General features: G+C 32.0%; 1 protein-coding gene across 3 annotated transcripts; it reads right to left on the bottom strand.

Annotated features, from left to right (window-relative positions):
- Window positions 1–5,098: 5,098 nt before the first annotated feature.
- LOC149777225 (uncharacterized) lies at window positions 5,099–22,772 on the bottom strand. Of its 3 annotated transcripts, none has more exons than XM_089941965.1 (5): window positions 22,652–22,772; window positions 19,145–19,278; window positions 11,180–11,278; window positions 9,075–10,700; window positions 5,099–8,004 (listed from the first exon to the last, which is right to left on the bottom strand). In XM_089941965.1, exons 3-5 carry the CDS (start codon window positions 11,220–11,222, stop codon window positions 7,709–7,711), a joined length of 1,965 nt encoding a protein of 654 aa, XP_089798091.1. In that variant the 5' UTR covers window positions 11,223–11,278; window positions 19,145–19,278; window positions 22,652–22,772; the 3' UTR covers window positions 5,099–7,708. The 3 variants fall into 3 exon arrangements, with proteins under 3 accessions (XP_089798091.1, XP_089798093.1, XP_089798094.1); XM_089941967.1 differs by lacking the exon at window positions 19,145–19,278 and adding an exon at window positions 18,740–19,014 and having other exon boundaries at window positions 22,652–22,761; XM_089941968.1 differs by lacking the exon at window positions 19,145–19,278 and adding an exon at window positions 18,748–19,014 and having other exon boundaries at window positions 22,652–22,761.
- Between the last annotated feature and the right edge of the window lie 1,519 nt (window positions 22,773–24,291).

Raw genomic sequence — 24,291 nt, 5'->3', positions numbered from 1 at the left:
AAAGGAGTTAGAAGCACCAAGTTTTGTAAAATTCATCAAATAATACATTTCCCTATACGACAGATTGAAAATGAATGAATTACAGACTCAAGTTCTAATGCTTTCCAGTTCTGAATACACTTTAGTAGAAATCCAAAGTAAGTCCAACGTTAAATGTCTCGATTTGCCTGTGGCGGCCTGTATTGTTCTGCTTTACCAGCAGCCTTTTATTGAAACATAGTAATATCATTCCAGGTTTGAACTCACTATAAATCTCACTGAATTAATCTGTCCAAGGATACTATTTTCTAATGAGCACTATGTATTTCCAGAAATAATTCACTTTAATCGAAGAATTTGAAGAACTAAATTCCAGCCCAAATGAATTACTGGACACAATGATAATACACATTGATTATGCTAGATCTTAAGCACGAATGACAAGACAGTGAAAAGATTATATTGTCCTCTACTTGACCTCTAAAAATAATTACATAATGGAAAATAACCTTCTAGACGTTTATAATGTTTATAAAATACAATATTAGTTCTTATCAGAGAAAATGTTGCTAAAATTATTATATATATTCTGGACAATGTGAGGTACACAGGGTAAATTGTAGGAAAATTATATAAAACCCAGACCCAGAGCAAAACATACATATATATACCTCTATCAATAATGATTCTGATATTAAACCCATACCCATAGAGAATCTTTTAGCTATGTATTGCTTACAGAATAAAAAATCTATAATTCAAGTCAAGTAGAAATAAACTTGATTTTGGACATGGTTAAGTCCAACATTCAGTGTTACATTACAATAACATATAATGAAATAAGAAACAAAACGTCCCCACAAAACAATCCAACTTACAAATATGTGCAAAATAATTTTACATAACACTTCCTGTCATAAAAAAATAAAGGTTTATGCAATAAAACTTTCTTACACATGTGTCAAAACATTACATACGTTAAAATCTTATGAATGACACAACGTATATATGAAACAGTGTACTATTTCTATATCCGTGAAAGTGTATCTGCTTTTAAATTGTCTCTTCCCTTAACGTGCCTAATGTCCATATTATAGTCATGCTACATCAAACTTCACCTTAATGGTCTCTGATTTTTGTGTTTGATCTTGTTATTGAAGGAAAGGGGATTGTCATCACTAAGCACACTAACTGGAGAAGGAGCTGAACTAATATACACTTCAAAGTAAAGACAATATCAAAGCAAAACATTCCATCTCGATAGTGAACTAATTGCTCTGGTGCGCTTTTAATTTCTTAGAAATATTGCACAGTGCATCATCCACACTATTTTTGTCTTCATGAATCAATATTGCACCAGACCCCATCATCACTTGTTTTTATGGTTATTTTAAATAACTGTCTGCAATTTGGAGCTGAAAGAACTGGTGAACTCCTAATTATGGCCCTTAACTATTCAAAAGCCTCCTGACATTTTTGAGACCAATGAAACTTGGTTTTATTGCTCAACAAATGTGTCAGGGGTTCAAAAATTATGGAAAAATTGGAGCAGAATTGCCGATGGCATCCAGCCATGCCCAAAAATCGTATCAGTTGCGCACTCGGAATTCAGAGATAGCCTTGACCTAAGCATTTATATGTTTAACTTATGTCCCATGATATGTCCTAGAAATGTACCACAAGCACGGCAAAACTCACTTTGGATAAATTGTCAAATTTGCATCACTGAGTCTGTTTATGAATTTTTTAATCGTCTCTAGATGATCGTTCCAGGTGTCGTTGAAGATGATGACATCATCGATGGAAGTATCGCAGTTATCTAGACCAGATGTAACCATGTTCAATAAAACGTTGAAAAGTAAAAGGCGAACCTTTCATCCCAAACGGCATCTTTTTATATTGATCAAGTCCATCTGGAGTAAATAATACCGAAATTTTCTTCGCCCTTTTTTTGTGGAATCCTTTCAGAAGGTCAAATTTGGTGACTCTTGTCATTCCAATTTTATCAGTGCAGTCATTGATTCTTGGAACTGGAAATGAATATGTTTTAGTTACACTGCGAAAGGTATAATCTGGTTTTGTAACAAGTATACATGGTGAACTCCAACCACTTTTATTCGGTTATATGCAATCATTCTCCAGCAAATACTGAATTTCATTTGCAAACATTCATATTTGAAAGGGTTTATCCTGTAGGGATCAAGTTTCACATGTTTGGAATCTAAAATTTCATCGTCATGGTAAATTTTATTTGTTCGTATACGAATATCTGGAAACAAGTGGTCATATTCAAGCAATAGCTGTTTTAGTTCATTCTTTTCCTCTTTTGGCAAATGTGAAAGTTTCTCATCCAGATTTTTGTGTGCATAATTTCTGAATTTTGAAGATTGTTACTCTGAAGTCACTACAGTCTGATTGCATTCCAACGCTTAAATCTTCACTGTGTGGGACAGGTACAATGAAACTGATTGCATGGCTAACCTGGCTATCTCTATCAGCATATTCCTTTAACATATTTATATGGCAAAGTTGCTTTTGGTTTCGTCTCCCAGGGGTATTAATGATATAATTTAAGTCATTTATTTTCTTTTTAAACATGTAAGGAATAGTACTTAGTTTGAAGAGGATTTAGTGGCACGGGAAAGAGAGCCAGAACTCTAATACCAGGCTGAAAACTCATTTCCTTTGTATTTTTGTTTCGGACTTTTAAAATGATTCACAAATTCACACGGATTTATGTTCGGAAATGCACTATTTGCCCTCTTCATTTGTTGTAATGTAACTTACGTGTTGGGCAGTACCTTCAATATTATTTATTCTTCATTGTGTAGTTCCTTATACTTACATCTGATTTGAAGGATTTGTTATTAATGAAAGAGCTTTCATTATATAATTAAATGATCATGATCGGGTATTTATCGATGTGTAAAGTTTACCTAATCACTCATAAAGTAAATACGGTACGAAAGACTTTGTGTTAACTCTGTGAGTGATTGGGTAACAATTTACACATCGAGAAATAAACAACCGTAATAATTTAATCCTTATGGTTCCAAATTACTTGCTTTCTGTCACCAGATCAGCAGATTTTGTAACCAAAAGATTCACTTTTATGCAGATCGAATTTTTTCTCCATTTGCCTCTTAACTGCGACAGAATGCTTATCTCGATCTTCGACAGCCAAGAGTTGCCGTTTCTTTACATAGTAATAGGGTAGAGTGTCATAGTGGGTCATGCCCATGTTAAATTGTTAGGATCACTATTGTGATATATATATATATATATATATATATATATATATATATATATATATATATATATATATATATATATATAATGGTTGATGCTATTTAAACCAAGTTATGCATTCTTTCTTAATATATGCTTGCAGCTTTTTCGTGGATTAAACTTTGGTCTCTGAACCCAGTCGTACCACGATCAAATAGTTCTTCCAACTCCCCCAATGTCTCAGTAAATATTAGCAAGGAAAATGGAGTACGATTTGAAAATACAGTAAAACAACGTACTTTGAAGCTCTTAATGACGGGAAACGTATTCCCAGGAGTTAAAACGTAATCAGTTTACTTTATCCATCTATAGTCAAACTGACCCTTATCTGCATCGTCACCTAATCGTACCTATACAATGAATATACTAATCCTCTTACACGAGTCGAGTAGGTACTCCAAAGATGTTGTGTTTACTCTAGATGATGGCATGTTGTGTGACCGGTATTATGCAAGCATCTATTTTGTCGGAAATGTCAGAATTCATACAGATTTTGTTCCAAATCATCGATGGAGGCACTACTTACACTGACGCATCCGTATCTGAAGTTTGTTTTGAAATGGACGATATTTCACGAACTGATTTATCAAGCATTCCGAATAAAATAACCAAACTGTAGCCACTTGCCAGTTGGAGAGCACGATGATCACAATTTAAAACGAATTAAAATTTCGCAAAGAGGAAGGACGACCAGAAACCACAACGATTTAAGTCTCTAAAGGAGTAAGATCTCTCATGTAGATCCCCATATAGAACCCCATATAAGAGCTGTGAAACTCTAAATCTACCAAGAAGAACATTGGAGTTACATCACTTTCACAAATAAAATTAGAAGTACAGGTAAACTGATACACGGATTGGAAGAATGTGAGGAGTTGGGTTCAAAGATTAACACGATAACAATTGGATCCAAACTCCTACAATGTAATATGCCAACACTGAAGGTACGATGTGGGGGTGGAGGTGAGTTGAGATAGATTCTGCCACTCCTCTATCATCGCCGTCAGCGTTGATGTCTTACTTTGTTTGACTATTGGACCACAATTACTATAACCATTTACCGATAGTCTTAATTAAATTTGTGAGCAGCCACTGTAGGTAGCCTAAACTGTTAATGAACAAGAAAACAGATTTAAAGAAATGAAAATTGGTTACTCACGAGGCTTGACACTATTGCATTGGCCAAGTCACATTGAACTATTCTTTGAAAGCGTACATTCGAAGAGTCATTTTTTGCTTTGAAGTCTGAGGTTCTACTCAGAACACATGTGCTAATTTAGATAAAATGTTTTGATCCTATGTTGTGGAATATTTAAATCTTTAGATTGCCTACCATTGATGAAATTACTTGTTTGATGTTGATGCAGCTATTACGTTATTGATAGAGAATCACATTTTATATATAGCCACGTAGCAGGTGCAATCAACAAGAATTCATACGCGTAAACAAAACTCTAAACCGAATATAAAGAACTTTTGAAAAAGGTTCTTATAACCAAACTGGAACCATTCTTATTGTTGTGTTCAGTTTTAATTTGAGAGGATTTATTTATTTACATTAATCATTTGAATTACAAAGTGCTCAATATTTTCGGACTAGATCACCATTTTGGAATTATTGAGAGTTCTTTCAAGGACTTTTTAGGATATATGAATGTGAAACATCGATACTCTTAGCACATAAACACTATCCTGATTCTTGGCACACCAACACATTTATTAATTGGTAATCATTCGAAACACCGCTGATATTCACTCGGAATACTCCATACTTCTGGATTTGTGATATAACTTTAAGGGCTATTTGGGATTTAAGTCACAATACTATAGGTTCTTTAAAGTTTTCACTTTATTTTGTAGTGAACTAAATTATCTGTTGAATTTTACAAAATTTGTTTGTTTTTTTCTTCGTTGTTTTCTGTTACATAGATTAAGATCACAGAGTTGTTCGCTACACATTCAAAGACAAGAAACTTCAATATCTACCTAAATATTTCCGTAAAGTGTGGAGAAGGCAGAGCGAAAATGTTTAATTAAGGTGTTTCAGAAGACAGTTGAAAATACTACTACTACTACTACTAATAATAATAATAATAATGATAAAAAGATGATGATCATGATGATGATGATACTGTTTTATGTAAAGATTAAAAATTTATCGCAGTTTTCCTAAGAACCCCGGAAAGAACCCCCAAACCAGGGCATGTTTTATCACTTACCTGCGATAATTGAGCCCGAGAACCCACGTGAAATGAGATGACATGTCATGTCATATATATATGTGCGTGTGTGTGTGTGTTGCTAAGTGTTTATATATATATATATATATATATATATATATATATATATATATATATATATATATATATATATATATATATATATATATACACACATAGTTACGTGCTTAGGCTCTCATAAACAGTAACAAGAACAAAGTGAGAAAAACCTGCTCTGGAAACTTTAACATATAAATTTTCCCTAGACAAACAAGGTAAAAATGAAAAAAAGAACTTACGGTTTCAAGAATAAAATCCCCTCAAAAAATCAAAGAATAATCAAAGAATTAAAAATTAGAAGTGTTAGTAATAAAATGTTCATATGAATTTGAGTTCGAGTCCCGACGAAACCCAAAATGGAAGGCGATGACGAATGCTATAGCCAGTATAGTACATGTATTGATGTGTCTACAATTCTTTGTTGAACCACAGAAAACAATGTTCCAGTTTTGAATTCAGAATAAAATTTCAATAAATGTCTTTGTCCAAGAATATTCCCAGGGAAAAGAATTGATCTCTTAGAATCAAAATAATTTGAAGAAAAATTAAAATTTAACTCCAACTGGTCACAACAGAATTAACATCTTGACGTATAAGTGTTTAAAAGCCCGACTTAAATTATTTCTCAAAACATCGCTATTAAATCTGGCTACTGCGGAAAACAGACGCCCGGATAAGGGTCTACGCTCCAGTAAAACCAGACTTTCTACATGTTTAAAGTCACGTACTCCCAGTACAGCCTCGATTGCACTCTAAATTTCACACTAAGAATGAATTTAAAAAAAGAAGTTCTTTACAGATTGTGAATCAAGGTCAGCAACTAGGTCAGCATTAAGATATTAAGTTCTAAAATTAGGGGTTTAATAAAAAACAGTAAGGTCAAACTAATTTCTGGAAAATGTCAAATTCAAGTAAATAAATTTACATTACAATATCATGTAATTGAATTACAAAATAACAAATAAACAATTAAACTGAATCAAATATATATATATTTGTATGTTGTGTGTGTGTGTGTGTGTGTCTGTGTGTGTGTGTACTCTCTTTGGCTGTCTGTTCTTAACCATTGCAGAATGGATTCCTGTAATTGTTTCTTTCTTGTCTTTCTTTTTATATATCACTTCAACTATCGTAGACATTGTGACAGTTTTAATTTGTTTACAAAGTGGGTTGTGACCACTGTATCGCCTGTAGTACAAAGCTGAATCTTTGAAGCAGTGTCGTAGCCTTTGATGTTGTTGTGGGCTTAACGACATTAGTCAGCGTAAGATAAAAAAATAAATAGTGGCCAGTATGACTCGTGGACGAAGAACTGATAAATATCATCGACCAATGCGAAGTTAGTGGAAAACTTTTCACATATCCACGTGTGGACAGAAGTGAGATGGCAGTAGGACACTCGGCCACCTGCAGTAGTCTGGAAGTCTTTGACGGCTAGTTACTATTGTTATTTATTTAATCAGCCTATGTATATTTCCCAAGCTAATAATCCTCCAGAATTTAAGATAAAGGAAAAATAGTGGAGGACCATTATATCATTTCACATAATGAATACATAACTTTGAATCCACAATGTTATAATTCTACACAGGTCCGACGATATATCCTGTGTATATCCAAACATAAATATACATGTCAATCCCTAAAATACAAGTTTAAAAGAACTTGGGGCAGCTTTTCAGCAGGTACAACACACGCCAATTCTGCAGCACTTATGCACGTGCATACAAACATTTCTTAAAAAATTGTCAAAATCTTACATGCAGGAATTACGCTACGACTTGCATAGTAGTTCAGTATATTTTTCTATGAAAACAGTTTATATCCACATGGATTACCTTGTCGTACGTCTTCATCGTCAATAGCGGCGGCTGCGGTGTCAGGTGAATGTGAAAGGATGTTCAGGTTGTTAAGGTGTAACGTCAGGTACCGCAGAATGCGTGGCTTAAGAAAAAGTATAATAGGATTAAGCCACTCAACAATCATTTTAACCTTAATTTTGAGGAATTTCCGTAATAGTAAACCCTTCTAGAGAACCAGACTTTTGGCAAGTATCATTTGGACGCAAAATACATTAATGTCTCAGTTGCAAAATATATTCATGCTATTTCAGCTTTACTAACGTAACTTTGAAAAAGCTGTAATTCTTCTTAACATTCCAACTAATTGAATAAATGTACTTCATTAAGTCTCGGCGAATCATCTGGTTTCCAGTAGATATCACTTGTTTTCCAACTTCCACTATTGTTTATGTCAAGCTCCTGGCCGTGCACTGAGTACGGTTTGAATCCCAAGCTATACATGTTGGCCAGCGTGTGCAGAATGTTCACCTTTGGACACGGAGTGTCCTTTTTATCCTGGTTCTGAGGCATAATGAGCCATTCCATGAAAATGTAGCGGACTTTGAATTTCTCGAGTAATTCCATGGAGGAATATAATGCTTTACATTCATAACCCTCTGAAAGGTAAAACAAGCAAACAAACAAATTATAGCGAATCCTGCCTATCTGGTGCAATTTCTTGGGTTATAATAATTTACATTCACATCTCACTGAGAAGTTAAACAATACATAGAGCGAACATGGAATTTCTGCAGCAATTCCATGGAGTATAATAATTTACATTCATATCCTCCTGAAAATCAAAAGAAAACAAACTCCCTAAATATGCCAAGCAAATTTTGCTATCATATCATTGATCAATCGATCAAGCAAGATTAAAAAGAAACCTTCTCAGAGTCAAAAACCTTGACGTGGAGGTCTTGGTTACGGTTTACCGCACTCGACTGTTTCTTTCTCTCTCTCTCTCTCTCTCTCTCTCTCTCTCTCGTCCAGATTTTCGTTAACATTTCAAATCCAATTAGCAGCATATCATAAAGTAAAAATAAAGAAACTGGTTCCTTATCAACAATTTTAGAAATAACAGACCGCTATAAACCACGTTTATTTTGGGAAATATCACAAAAGAAAGTTTGTTTCAGGTCACAATTCTGAATACAGTATTACACTGGTCATGTAAAAACACCCAACAAATAATAGGAAAAATACATACTAAAGGTGACTTAAAAATGAACCAAAACATGGGTGCTGTTTGGTCATGTAATAAGTACATCCTTCGAAAATTCACTCGATCATGAAACTATATTACTTTATAGAACAGCAAGCGGATATTTAAAGTTTTATTGCATAAAGTACATTTTATTCTTTCAAAGGTAGATGAAAATATGAGAGAGAGAGAGAGAGAGAGAGAAAGAGAGAGAGAGAAATCGGGCAAAATAAATCTAATGAGAAATGTTGGATTATTTATAATTTTGACTGAACAGATTTGCATTGATTTTCATTGAAACGTACTTCCCTGTTAAGAATGAATGGGTGTATGACCCTTGACAAGTTAGATGACCCTTGACAAGTTTGGATAATCCTTGTTCACATCCAGTCACTTTGGTTGTAAATAAACCAATTAAACTGTAGAAAGAAAAGGTCGATAAACTTAGCCAGAATATAGACTTTCTTTTAAATGTTGGCTTACCTATGTCCATCTTTATAATGATTTCCTTGGCCAGAATAAGGTTGACGAGGTCATCCAAGGTTATAGCTTCAACTGACCGCGAAATATTAGCCGGACCGCTAATTTCTCTGTCTACCGCAATTCCACCTTGATTGTGGTCATCTTCACCCATTACAACGGTCGTTCTTTCGTCAGATATGGCGTATTTTAGCAGAAGAATGTTATCAGAAAACTTATTCCTTACAACTCCTTCTTGAAGTCTGAGAAAGTTTGCATCTGTTGGTTCAATAGCTATTACAGTTCGCCCCATTGCCCGTGCAAGTAAACTGAAATACCCAATATTAGCCCCGACATCGATGAAAGTTGCCTCAGGAAATTCATTTAAAGCTCTTTGTATTAACTGCGTCTGTTGTAAATCCCAGATTCCTGATTGTTGTAGCGAACCTGATACGTATATATCTTTCTGGATAGCAAATACACATATTGTAAAGGACGGTATTGTATGCGTAGGAATGCATAGGAAACTCCTACCTTCGCTTGATGGATACAGGTTGTGTAAGGTGTAGATATGTCTCATATCTTCCTTGTGAGTTAAATTGAATGCAGCGAAATTTTGAACACGGAATTTGCTACTGTCTTTGATAATGGAAGGCGCTGAAGTAGTAGTTGAAGGGCTGTGGTAGTATACATCTGGACCATGATAATAACCTAGCGATGAACTGTCTGTACTATGTTCTTGCGCAATTATCTGCACTTGCTGTACTTTCACTGGCGGGTGTTGAGCTTGAGTATTTCTATTCCTGATGCCCTGTTTATATTGCGCATTTTCATTCATTATATGATTCATAGAATTTATGTCTATGTCATACTCCCAGTGTCGTTGATGCTGTTGCATAGATTCAGCTGGTGAGTGTGATGTTTTCTGTTGGATATTATCGCTAGTAAAACTGTGCATTCTTAGATTTTCATTCTCGGCTTTATCTTGTGACAGTGCTTCAAAAAGCTGGACTGGGATGGAATCTTTTGGGTTTTGATAAATTTCCTTTTCGCTTCTTTTTTCATGTACGATATTATTATGGAAATTCTTCAACTCTTTAGACAAGGAGCGGGCATTAGCATTCGTTTTCAAGGGAAATAGTCCATCCCTTTCAATGTCCACGTGATGTGCGTCAAGTTTCTTTCCGGGATCTGTTGGATTAATACGCTGATGAAGTATTGCTGACCTCTGGTTATTTGCAGTAGACTTGTCTGAAGGTGGGTCATTCTGGCTTTTTGCAGTAGACTTGTCTGAAGGTGGGTCATTCTGGCTTTTTGCAATAGACTTGTCTGAAGGTGGGCCATTCTGGTTATTTGCAATATACTTGTCTGAGGCTGGGTTATTCCATCCCATGTTCTCTAATCTTTCAGGTCCAGTTGAAAGACGTACTGCTCCTGGTTTAGGGTTTACTAAGTGCAGGCTTGCTATAACAGGATCAGCTTTTCTGTCAGAATTCGGGATGATTGCCAATCTATCACTGATGGAATTGAAATCCCGACTAAACTGTAAAAAACTCTTGCTTGTTGCTTGAAAGGGTTTGTAAGTCACGTTTGTTGGATTTTTTTTTACGATGGTTAGGTAGAAGGTAAACGTTGTCAGAAAAATCAATACTGGAAGAGATATGTTTAAAAATAGTAAAATTCATCTTATACCAATTCTGATAACAGTCGATTTACTAAATTTAACTTTATATATATATATATATATATATATATATATATATATATATATATATATATATATAGAGAGAGAGAGAGAGAGAGAGAGAGAGAGAGAGAGAGAGAGAAGCTCATATTAATAAAGATATGCAATTTTAGAGGGAAGATAAACATGTCATCAATAAAATATGTCATCAATTATATATTAATATATTATGTTGTTTCTACATCAGTCTATATTAACAAGGAAACATTAACAAGGAAACGTTATTGTGAATTGCTCAAACTCTCTCTCTCTCTCTCTCTCTCTCTCTCTCTCTCTCTCTCTCTCTCTATATATATATATATATATATATATATATATATATATATATATATATATATATATATATATATATATATATATAATGTACACGTATTTATCAAATTACCTGACCCAACGACTATTTTGCAGCTTCTAAAGTGACGACTCATTTTCTGGTGCTGGTTTAAGTGTCGCTACGTCGTTCATGTCCCTCTTTTAAAGACAACTGAAAAGTACATACAGTAGAAGTGTAAGTGTTCGTCTATCCCTGTCTGGTATATATACAAACTACATACAAACCCAATGTAACTGCGTGTATATTGCTCTCAAAGATATACACAAGTCGCTAGAAAGAGTAAATTCCTGTTATACCAGATCTGCTCACTGGTGGTATATGGAGTTGATTTGATAAACAGATAATTCAGATGAAATCAATTAATCTGAATTATATTGAAAATAGTCTTGATTGTGTCCTTTTTGTTGATTAATTGTCATTATTCGAATGTTCTCTATGTTCATGTATATAGGGATGTATGCATATAAAACAATCTTTCAAAAATACTAAGAATATAATTAGCATTCATTCATTTCTGAAACTTTTGACGAAAACATACGATTTGGTAAATGAATATGTATCTGGAACCTTGACCCAAATTTCGAATACTAATATGCATAAAAAACTAATGGTAATACATCAAAGTTCGAATACTAATATACATAAAAAACTAATAGTAATACACCAACTTTCAAATAGTAATAAACATTAAAAAAAACTATTTGTAATACACCAAATTTCAAACGGTAACAGACACAATTTCAAATGGTAATATATATCAAATTACAAAGGGTAATTACAAATGGTCTTATAAACATCAAATTTCAAATGGTAATACACACCAACTTTCAAATGGTAATACACATGAAATTTTAAATGATAATAGACACCAAAAAATCAGCTGATAATACAAACCAAATTTCAAATGGTCTTAGACATCATATTTCAAATGATGATACACATCGAATTTCAAATGGTAACAAACATCTAATTTCAAATGGTCTTGTGAAATTACTAATGGTAATTCAAATTTGAAAATGGTATTAGACATCAAATTTATTATGGTAACAGACATCAAATTTCAAATGGTAATACACACCGAAATTTCAAATGGTAATAAACTTCAAATTTCAAACAGTATTAGAAATCTAATTTCAAATGGTAATAGATATCAAATTTAAATTGGCAATACACATCAAATTTCAAAATAGTAATACACATCAAATTTCAAAATGGTAATACACATCAAATTTCAAATGATGATAGACATCAAATGTCTAATGGTAATAGACATCAGGTTTCAAATGATGATACACATCAAATTTCAAATAGGAATATACATCAAATTTCTAAATTATGATACACATCAAATTTCAAAATGGCAAAGGACATCAAATTTGAAATGGTTGAAGACTTCAAATTTCAGATGGTAATACACAGCAGACTTCAAATAGTAATAGGCAACAAATTACCTATGGTAATAGTCATTAAATTTCATATGGTGATATACATCAAATTTCAAAAAGGTAATATACACCAAATTTCAAATGGTAATATACAATAAATTTCAAACGGTAATGCACACCAAATTTCAAATAGTAATAGACATCCAACTTCAAATGGTGATAGACATCAAAATTTCAAATGGTGATTTACATCAAATTTAAAATGGTAATACACATCAAATTTAAAATGGTAATAGACATCAAATTTCAAAATGATAATAGACATCAACATTCAAAAAGGCAATACACACAAAATTTCAAAAGGTAATATACGTTAAATTTCAGACGGTGATAGAAATCAAATTCCATATGCTGACACACATAAAATTGCAAATGGTAAATAGACATTAAATGGTAATAGACATCAAATTTCAAATTGTAATTCACACCAAGTTTCAAATGGTTATACACATTAAACTTCCAATGCTAATAAACACCAAATTTCAAATGGCAATATACATCAAATGTTAAATGGTGATAGACATCAAATTTTAAATGATACACATAAAATTTCAATTGGCAAAAATTAAATTTCACATAGTGGAGGACATTAAATTTCAAATGGTGATAGACACCAAATTTCAAATGACATTAGACATCAAATTTCAAATGGTAATAGACACCAAATTTCAAATGGTGATACACATCAAATTTCAAATTGTAATATACACCAAATTTAAAACGGCAATATACACCAAAATTTCAAATGGTGATAGACATCAAATTTCAAATGGTGATACTCATCAAATTTCAAATAGAAATATACATCAAATTTCAAAATTTTGATACACATCAAATTTCAAAATGGCAAAGGACATCAAATTTGAAATGGTTTAAGACTTCACATTTCAGATGGTAATACACAGCAGACTTCAAATAGTAATAGACAACAAATTTCCTATGGTAATAGTCATTAAATATCATATGGTGATATACATCAAATTTCAAAAAGGTAATATACACCAAATTTCAAATAGTAATAGACATCCAATTTCAAATGGTGATACACATCAAATTTCAAATGGTAATATATATCACATTTCAAATGGTAATAGACACCAAATTTCAAATGGTGATACACATCAAATTTCAAATTGTAATATACACCAAATTTAAAATGGCAATACACATCAAATTTCAAATGGTAATAGACACAAAATTTCAAATGGAAATCGACACCAAATTTCAAATGGTGAAATACATCAAATTTCAATTAGTAATAGATACCAAATTTCAATACATAAAATTCCAAATGGTGGTACAAGTCATATTTCAAACGGTAATAGACATACAATTTCAAATGGTATTAGACATCTAATTTAGATGGTGATAGACATCACATTTCAAATAGTAACAGACCACAATTGTATACTGGAACGTAAATTTTAATACGTTTGGATGATAGACGTCACGTAATCGAGACCTCGTACCAATTCAATGTTTCAATCATCTCACCTGACTCCTGAAAAACTGTACAAAATGACCTTGAAAGTAAGCTTATCTCGGAACTTTTTCATTTTTTTATTTCTTAGAGAAAATAATTGGTCTAAGCAAGGCCATATTCTGTGAATGTGATATAAACATGATCACGTGACCCCCTTCTGATTTCACAACTTGGGAGAATTTCGAAACTGCGTCTTATGATACAATATAACCTTTGTTTTGGGACAGATTTCTCAGTTTTCGGGCTTTTACACTTGGTATCAAGTTGTTTTCTTTGTTTTTGCCAGATTTTGAGTTAATTCTCTTCAGATCATTTGGATTTCAAAGGATTAATTCTTTATTCTCTGGAAATATTTGAAGAGTGCTTACGCATAATTTGGAAAGACATTGTTTACAAGTACAATTTGGATTTCCAATACCGGAGTCCCATTATTTGTATTTCTACAAGGAACTGTAGATAAGCACAGTACGTCATCGTCATCCATCTTGGATTTTACATCAGGATTCTAATTAGAAATTATTAGAACATTTATGGCTAGGACGTCTGCAATTTAATTCGTGGATTATTCTAGATTTTATTTGGATCTGATTCTTGAAACCGTAAGTTCTTCTCTTTTTTCATTTTTACAGAATTGTTCCAGGAAAATAAATTATTTGTTAAATTTTAAAAAGATTGTTGTTTTCACCCTTTCTGTGTTACCGTTTATTCGAGCCTAAACACCTAACTATATATATATATATATATATATATATATATATATATATATATATATATATATATATATGATTATCATTCCCCTATATTTTTATGGGACATGCACAGAATGGTTTTCTTGATCTTGTGCTTAAAATAAGACAAAATATCTGCATTAAACCTCGTTTCACCAAAGTACTGATATGTCGAAAATTTGGAGATTTCCATGGATATTAAAGCTTTTTAGGTTCCACTGTACTTAAGCAAAAGTAAAATCAAAACATTGAGAATCGCCCTTCAATTTATTGATGCAACAATTTTATTATGTAAATTAAACACATAAGAGAGAAAATGAATGACGGGAAACTATCAGGCCGAAATAAAAGATAGTCTCGTTCAAGAAGACTATACCGCGGCACTGTGAGATCACATTTAAAGTTATTTCATAACCTATTTTTTTATGTGACCCTAAATTGACCACCAACAGAAACACCCAGCCCTCACGCTTATAACATGATTTCTGCTGATGACCCTTGGCGATCCTACTGAGGACCACCGCAGTCCTGATTTGGGTAATGATTTGTGGCGGGAACTGCTATTCTAGTTTGGAATGAAATACCAATGAATTTACATTATGTACTTAATTATAAGTGGAATCAAACTACAAACAGCAATAACTCTGATCTGTCGTAGCATGATGCGACTGCAGATCAGCTTTATGCTAATTGTTCGACTGATTTTTCCTAACAAACTGCACAGACCCAGATATGCGACGGCAGATCTGGGTCTGTGCAGCATGCATTTGGATGTCTTAAAAGAGAGTACATACGGTAAGCTACTATTTAGCTTTATGCAACAGTTCCCGTCGTTTTAGATGTATGCAACAGTTTTAGCAAGTGGAGTGGCTGTCGTTTATAATTGTTCAGTTCCTGCTCGCATTCAACAGTTTTGCATAATTCAACTTATATCGACTTCAATTCACCGGCAACTTAAAAACACTTGTATATGTTTCGTAATTTGGTTATCTATATGGGCCAAAGGGATGTTGACGTTAAAGCTTATTCTAAGAAAACTTTGTCGAAATTTTACTAACTGTATTAACATAAAATTGGGATTTTTGACAGTGTACACGCTGCAAAATTTCTTCAGAAGTCCGTAATATATGAACTAATCAGGTAATCATTAGCTGAATGTAGTGCCTTCGTTCCTATGACAGTAGTTTGAATAACATCATGCTTCCTGACCCAACGTTTCTCTTTTTGGTCTTACTTTATGTACCGTTAATATTCACACATGTATGTATGTATGTATGTATGTATGTATGTATGTATGTATGTATGTATGTATGTATGTATGCTGTATGTATGCAGTGCAATCTTAAGGCATGGGCACACTGGGAAGTTGCCCAGGGCCTCACGCTTCTAGGGGCATCATGCTGCCCATATTGTTAATGAATATTGAAAGATCTTTTGGCAATTTAATTTGCTTTAAAAGTGCAGTGGGAAGCACGTTTCCCAATTTTTAAAAATAGTGATATCTAGCGGAATTCCTGTGGGTGGTTAGGGCCGGTAGGGGTCCCCAGTGCATTGCTTTGCCCACAGCCATCAATGTTGTTAAGACGGCCCTGTATGTATGTATGTATGTATGTATGTACTTGCCAAAAGAAGATCTTCTACGTCGAATTTTTGTAATAAATAATCAGTGATAATATGATTTAAAAGATCAATGTTTTGCCTTTAGATAGTATCTAATATTGTTGCCTTTTTGCCTGTAAACGGTATTTAATTTTGTCGCCTTATTGCTTCTAAATAGTATCGAATTTTGTTACCTGTAAATATTATTCCCTATTAAAATACATGTGACGATTTGAAAATATCTAATTAAGAATTACTGCTTTCAAAAATTTCTAATGCAGTTCACTCGACTAACTACATATTGAAAGATATTAATGTGCTGCTACATTTTGAGTTATGCATTTAAAATCAACCCTATTGAGATTATATAAAAATGTGCAACAAAAACCTGCTGTTATATTATACATTTTAGGTTAATATCTTACCGTCATATTACAATCTTGCCATCTTGATGTAATCTTTGGGTGAATATCTATTCTTATTTTATCTAACATTGACGGCAAATATAAGCAGAAAAACATCTGTTCCGAATGTGAAACTGGACTTGTTAAAAACAGAACTTTGAAATCGTGAATTTGAAACTGTAGAGCCACACTATCAAACCAGTCAGTCATAATAATTGACTAATTGGGTTCTCCTCACATGTAACCAGTGTTGTGTAGTTTTAATCTGCACTGTTTATTTTTTTATTTTTTAATGATTTTTATTATTTCATTTTTTTTCTATTGTAATGTAGCACTGTATATTGGACTTGACCTTGTCAAAATCAATCTCATTTTCTACTTGACCTGAATTATTGATTTGTTTTAATATTCTGTAAACAATTATACATAACTAAATATTCTCTGTGTGTATGAGGTGATTATCAGGATAATTATTAATAGAAGCAAATATGTTTATTTGGGTTTGGGTCTAGAATATTGGGATTCCCCTATAAATTACCTGGTGTACCTGGCATTATCCAGGATATATAACTTTAGTAACAGACTGCTAACTATACATTTTATTTGGTAAATGTTAAGAACGTTTTAGAAGGTTATTTTCCAGCAGGTAATGTTTTTTGTTTGTTTGATTTTGTTTTTGTTTTTAGAAAATGTTAATTGTGACTATATAATGATGTTACTGGAAAGATTATTCATTCGTGCTTAAGATTTAGCAGAATCAATTTGTATTTGTTCCGACCAGAAGATGACATGGACAGGAATTTATTTCTTCAAATTATTATATTCAAGTGATTGTTTTCTTTTAAATACAAAGTGCTCTTTCAAATAAGATTTTCAGACAGAGACATTCACTGTCATTTATAATGAACTCTAACCTGGAATTATATTACTCTGTTTCAACCAAAGGCTGTTGGCACATCCGTATTATACAGGCCATCACAGACACATCAACACTTCAACGTTGGACATAATTTGGATTTCTGCTAAAGTTTATTCAGAATTTTAATTTATTAGGACTTGTGTCTGTAATTCTAGGATCATTTTGGGATTTATTTCCCAATACCGTACGTTCTTTTATCATTTTCACATTATATTCGAGGGAAATAAATTCGCTTTTTATATGTTACTTATTTTAAGAGCATAGACTCGTAACACCGGGAACACAAATAACAATGCGACTTTATTCAACCTTTGTTGTACCTCAACCTGTTATGTAGTAATTAACGTATATCAATATCGCCTCCTTAAATATGGCTTATTTATTTAATTATTTCTCTTTTATAATGTATTATTATTCATATTTGTAAATAAATATAACACATTCATTATTTGGAATTGAAGTTTATGATGCAATATAGATAATACTTTTGTCGCAAACACTTCCTAATTACTGAGATCTGGTCAAAAGGAATATCATTTATGAATTCACTGTCCAGAGGTTTACTCGCAAGTTTCATATTCATCGACAAAATACAAACTTTTGGTGCCCTCTTTGTGCTGTGTATTGATAGATTTTGCAGTAATTATTGACACGAACTAGCCATGGGTGCAACACCACCATCCAATGTTGCTGGACAGTGTTTCCAAGCAAGAAAGGATACTCGTTGAACAAAGTCTCCATTATAACGTTTGTTAGTAAGGACCGCATTTTGCTTTGAAATTTTAATATTTTTGATGCTCATCCACATACGAGACACATGCGTAAATACAAAACCGATAAAACAAAAGACGGACGGACGGACGGACAGACAGAAGATGAGACAAAGGAGGCGAATTGTTCTTTATTCCTTTTCAACATTCGTGGTGAGCAAGTAAAATTCTGTTTGTGGTTCATTTGCCAGACGTGGCTGTACTATGCTAATATACAGAATAATACGTACTTGTACTATGCTAATATACAAAATAATACGTACTTGCTTACCTTATTCCCTGAACGTCATGCTTTTGAATGTAGATCACATACATTCCCGCAAGCTATTATTCCAATGACATGTATATCCCATTCACGTCATGACCATACCGTGTTAACAAACCACCGTTATGGAGTAAGGAAGTCACAACATGATATATAATGATACGAAAGCTATGCACTTCATGACGTTTCCAATTTCATTTCGCTTGTAACTGGCCTTCTCTATTTTTTTGTCCTTTTGTTTTTATTTCATGTACATACTCTTTGTATTTCATGCTACAAATGAAATTTAATAAAAAACATTATTGTTTTTTTATCACAAGAATTATTTGAAAACCCCGAAGTCATGCGAAGAAGGCAATTCAAGAAAGAAATAATAAGAACAAACTGATAGAAGTACACATACCTTTTATATTAATGCCATGCACTCTCAATTTTCTCTGACATATGCAGGATGTGACCTGAGAGTTTATACTTCGAAACGATATATAGAACAAGTAAGAAAATTAATTTGGTACATCATCACTGTGTGGGCCACTTCTGAAAAATCACAAAAAGTTTAATGTGGCTTACCGTCCTTTGAGACGAGCAAACATTATGGTTTATAATCTTTGAAAATAAATCTAAAATTAACAAAAGAATAAAATACAATTAAGCAAAAAATTGACCGAAAGCAATAAAAACGAAATGCAAATAGCATGAAAAATCATTTTAATTTTACAAATTAAAATATCTAATATCCTAAGGTTTTCTTTTTTCTGTCTATGAATGTATCAATTATCATAAAAATATGTTTAGAGTCATCAAATAATGTATTTCTTGGTGTACATCAGAGATTTAAAACACTGCTATGGCTTACTTGGGCTAAAGCGATACAATGTACAAAAATGCCGTGGCTTACTTGGGCTAAAGCCAAAAATAACAAACAATTACGGCATTGGCTAATTGCACTGCTGCCCAATTTTACAAACCGAACTAACTGTTACCGTAAAATCTTATTTTCAAAACTTATTTTAGTGAACTTGATTACTTTAATAGTTTCCTTTTTAGTTTCCCAATATGTCATAATAAATTCATCAAATATTCATAAGACAGAATCAGGTTAAGTAAACTTCCAATTCAGAAATATGAATAGTTCATCTTCAGTACTGTCATCAACTCATATTTAACAATGCTCATAATTCCTAATCGTTAATATTAGTAATTTCTTTTCCGAAATAATAATATTATATATTTAGTAATACAAATAATACTTACTAAGTACCACTAATAATGCTAATAATTTCTACTCAGTAATACAAATGATTCCTATTCAATAATTCTGATAATTCCTATTTAATAATGCTGATAATTTTTATTTAATAATTATAATAATTCCTATTCAATAATGCTGATAATTCCTATTCAATAATACGAATAATTCCTATTCAATATTGATATTAATTCCTACTCAATTAAACTGATAATTCCTATTCAATAATGCTGATAATTCCTATTCAATAATACTAATAATTCTTACTCAATGATACTAATAACTTCTGTTCGATAATCATAATAATTTATATTCAGTACTACTATAAAGCTTTTCAACAATTTTACTAATTCATATTCAATAATATTAATAATTCTTATTCAATAATACTAATAACTTCTGTTCAATAATATTAATAATTCATATTTAATAATACTAAAAATTAATATTCAAGAATACTAATAATTCCTATTCAATAATACTATTAATTCTTATTCAGCAATGCTGATAATTCCTATTCAGTAATGTTGATAATTCCTATTCAATAATATTAATAATTCATATTTAATAATGCTAAAAATTAATATTCAAGAATACTAATAATTCCTATTCAATAATACTATTAATTCTTATTCAGCAATGCTGATAATTCCTATTCAGTAATGTTGATAATTCCTATTCAATAATGCTGATAATTCCTATTCAATAACATTAATAATTCTTATTCAATAATACTAATAACTTCTGTTCAATAACGCTGATAATTCCTATTCAATACTACTATTAATTCCTATTCAACAATCTTAATAATTCATATTCAATAATACTAAAAATTAATATTCAAGAATACTAATAATTCCTATTCAATAATACTAACAAGTCCTATTCGATAATGCTAATAATTCCTATTCAATAATACTAATAATTCCTATTCAATAATACTAATAATTCCTATTCAAGAATACTAATAATTCCTATTCGATAATACTAATAATTCCTATTCAATAATACTAATAATTCCTATTCAATAATACTAACAAGTCCTATTCGATAATGCTAATAATTCCTATTCAATAATACTAATAATTCCTATTCAATAATACTAATAATTCCTATTCGATAATGCTAATAATTCCTATTCAATAATACTAATAATTCCTATTCGATAATACTAATAATTCCTATTCAAGAATACTAATAATTCCTATTCAATAATACTAACAAGTCCTATTCGATAATGCTAATAATTCCTATTCAATAATACTAATAATTCCTATTCAATAATACTAATAATTCCTATTCAATAATACTAATAATTCCTATTCAATAATACTAATAATTCCTATTCAAGAATACTAATAATTCCTATTCAATAATACTAATAATTCCTATTCGATAATGCTAATAATTCCTATTCAATAATACTAATAATTCCTATTCAATAATACTAATAATTCCTATTCGATAATGCTAATAATTCCTATTCAATAATACTAATAATTCCTATTCAATAATACTAATAATTCCTATTCGATAATGCTAATAATTCCTATTCAATAATACTAATAATTCCTATTCGATAATACTAATAATTCCTATTCAATAATACTAATAATTCCTATTCGATAATACTAATAATTCCTATTCGATAATACTAATAATTCCTATTCGATAATACTAATAATTCCTATTCAATAATACTAATAATTCCTATTCAATAATACTAATAATTCCTATTCGATAATACTAATAATTCCTATTCAATAATACTAATAATTCCTATTAAATAATATTAATAACTGACTGTATCTCTTTAAGTACATTTTTAGTGCCATCACATTCATTTAGATTGCCATTCCTTTATTTGCTAGTACTTTTAATTATGAAAACAAATGACTTAAATACCAGCAACCTATAAAATGAAGTTGAATTTTGTTAGATTTCCCCCAATCTGAATGTCTCAAGACTGTCAAAGGTGTTCAAACGTCCTACAGTAAAGCAGTTGTATACCCTCGACGTCTATAAATGGATCAACATTAAAAGGAATGCGCTACGAATGAACCAACAGGAAAATGTGTAGAACGAAAATTTGCATCGCCTGTAGAGTACATACTCCAAACGCTACATAACCAGTATAGCAAAATCATTAGGTCATTACAGTTTCAGTTTAACTTTTCATGGGTCTTCACATCAGCAATCAATGTGAAAGTACACATGAGACTGCATGGCCATTCATAGCACAGCGCCGAGGAAATTGAGCAAATTACGATAATGAGTGTGCGGCGTATGTAGTCAAAGCAATTAGGATCGTTGGCTATATCTAAATGCAGATTTTAAAGTGTCTGTGAAAATTCTTTATCTTTAAATTTGAGAACTTTACTTTTACTTGGGGCAATGACTGCTATTGTTTTGACCAGGTGCTGTTAAGTGCTACATACATTTATGTACACAGTACTAGTGTGGGAGAAATTACATTACAGCGTAAACGTTCACTTGGTAACAAGACACTGGCATTTCCCCCGCAATCCCATTCCAACAGCAACAATAAGATGTTGTATCTGTTGCTCTAAAATTGCGTTATCACAACTGCTTTACTCCTCTGAGAATATATTACTGTACATGAAATATATTTCATTCCATTAGTAGAAAGTATTTTCTTACCTTATCTACCGCAGGAATTAACGGGAACGTATGAAAATACTAGCTCGTTGTCTCTCTCACGGTTTGTCTGCTATCTGTGCATCACTACACTTTGAGGCGCCACGTGACTACATTACTCACGTCAGGCCGTGCCTAGATGTAGGAACCCATACATACGTTTAACCTTGACCCATTTGAAATGCAATTTTCATCGTCCTTAAAATGGACGAAGTCTAAAGACTTTTCGGTGCTCTGAATCAAAGAGAAAACAAACGAAAATTAATTTTTTTAACACTTCTTAAAGTGTTACCTACCCCAACTATTAGCTGTTGATATTAATATAAAATGTGCACAAATTTGCACTGAGCCGACCCTACGATGTAGTATTTGTCGTGTTTGAACAGACACTGTAAAATGCACGTGTGACTTAACAAGGATGTCAATGAATCAGATTGCTGTTTGTTTCCTCATACACTCTGCTTTAAAACTGCTGCTTTCTACGTTTCTGCCGATGACGATGCCCCGCCAACCATGCATGCAAAGGAAATCGAACGGAAGCATGATATCATCGATAAAAAAATATTCTTATCGAGTACACTGCTTGTTTTTGCTTTCTGATATTTGGATACGCAGTTTTCCGATTATATTGCTTTCTGATATTTGGATACGCAGTTTTCCGATTATACCATAATTTTAGTTTGTCTAGTATTGTCGGCCACACCATTCTGTTTACATCGTACATGCATAATTCACCATTCTACTCTTAATGAAAAAATGTCATTATGACTCTGAGAAAGACAGTGCAACGAGGAAGAACTCTTTTACTTCAAGAAATAAGCAATAACCCAAATGTATCCGTATGTCAATAGCAATCTAGAAATGATGACGCTTTAATAATTAACGATATCAGAACATATATATATATATATATATATATATATATATATATATATATATATATATATATATATATATATATATATATATATATATATATATATATAATGATACGCCCCTTCAGGTTTGTTTATATCAAAGTGGATACGTTATTATCTCAATGACATGTTTTGTTTTAATATAAATTTTAATATATCGCCCCAAATACATGTTATGAACACTATAACAGGAAGCCTCACATCAGAATATTTATTCCTAAATGACAATACTATGGCTTGGATTATAGCTATGCTGTGTGTGTGTGTGTGTGTGTGTGTGTGTGAGAGAGAGAGAGAGAGTTGTAATGCATCATATTGTACAGATGTGCATACATCATAGATGCGTATAATGTATGCAGTACAGATGTGTATACAGTATAGATGCGCATACAAGATACAGTACAGATGCATATACAGGATACAGTACAGATGTGTATTAAGTACAGATGTGTATACATGATACAGTACAGATGCGTATACAGGATACAGTACAGATGTGTATACAGTACAGATGTGCATATATCATATATGCGTATAATGTATGCAGTACAGATGTGTATACAGTACAGATGCACTTACAGTACAGATGCGTAGAATGCATACAGTATAGATGTGTATACATTACAGATGAATATACATAATATATGTGTATCCAGTACAGATGTGTATACAGTACAGATGTCAAACCAATACAGTACAGATGTTTATATAGTATAGTATACAATA

This window comes from Sinohyriopsis cumingii, chromosome 18 (assembly GCF_028554795.1).
Source record: "Sinohyriopsis cumingii isolate HCF-2022 chromosome 18, ASM2855479v2, whole genome shotgun sequence".
NCBI lineage: Eukaryota > Metazoa > Mollusca > Bivalvia > Unionida > Unionidae > Sinohyriopsis > Sinohyriopsis cumingii.
The sequence above is the reverse complement of the archived record's forward strand: the minus strand, read 5'-3'. Positions and strand labels throughout refer to the sequence as shown.

What these genes read in the sequence shown, in the direction of transcription:
- LOC149777225 (XM_089941965.1), bottom strand. Translation starts at nt 11,222, where the DNA reads ATGAGTCGTCACTTTAGAAGCTGCAAAATAGTCGTTGGGTCAG. An exon ending in CAAAATAGTCGTTGGGTCAG is followed by an intron (nt 10,701 to 11,179) that starts GTAATTTGATAA and finishes TATCTCTTCCAG; the next exon opens with TATTGATTTTTCTGACAACG. An exon ending in CATTATAAAGATGGACATAG is followed by an intron (nt 8,005 to 9,074) that starts GTAAGCCAACAT and finishes TTTACCTTTCAG; the next exon opens with AGGGTTATGAATGTAAAGCA.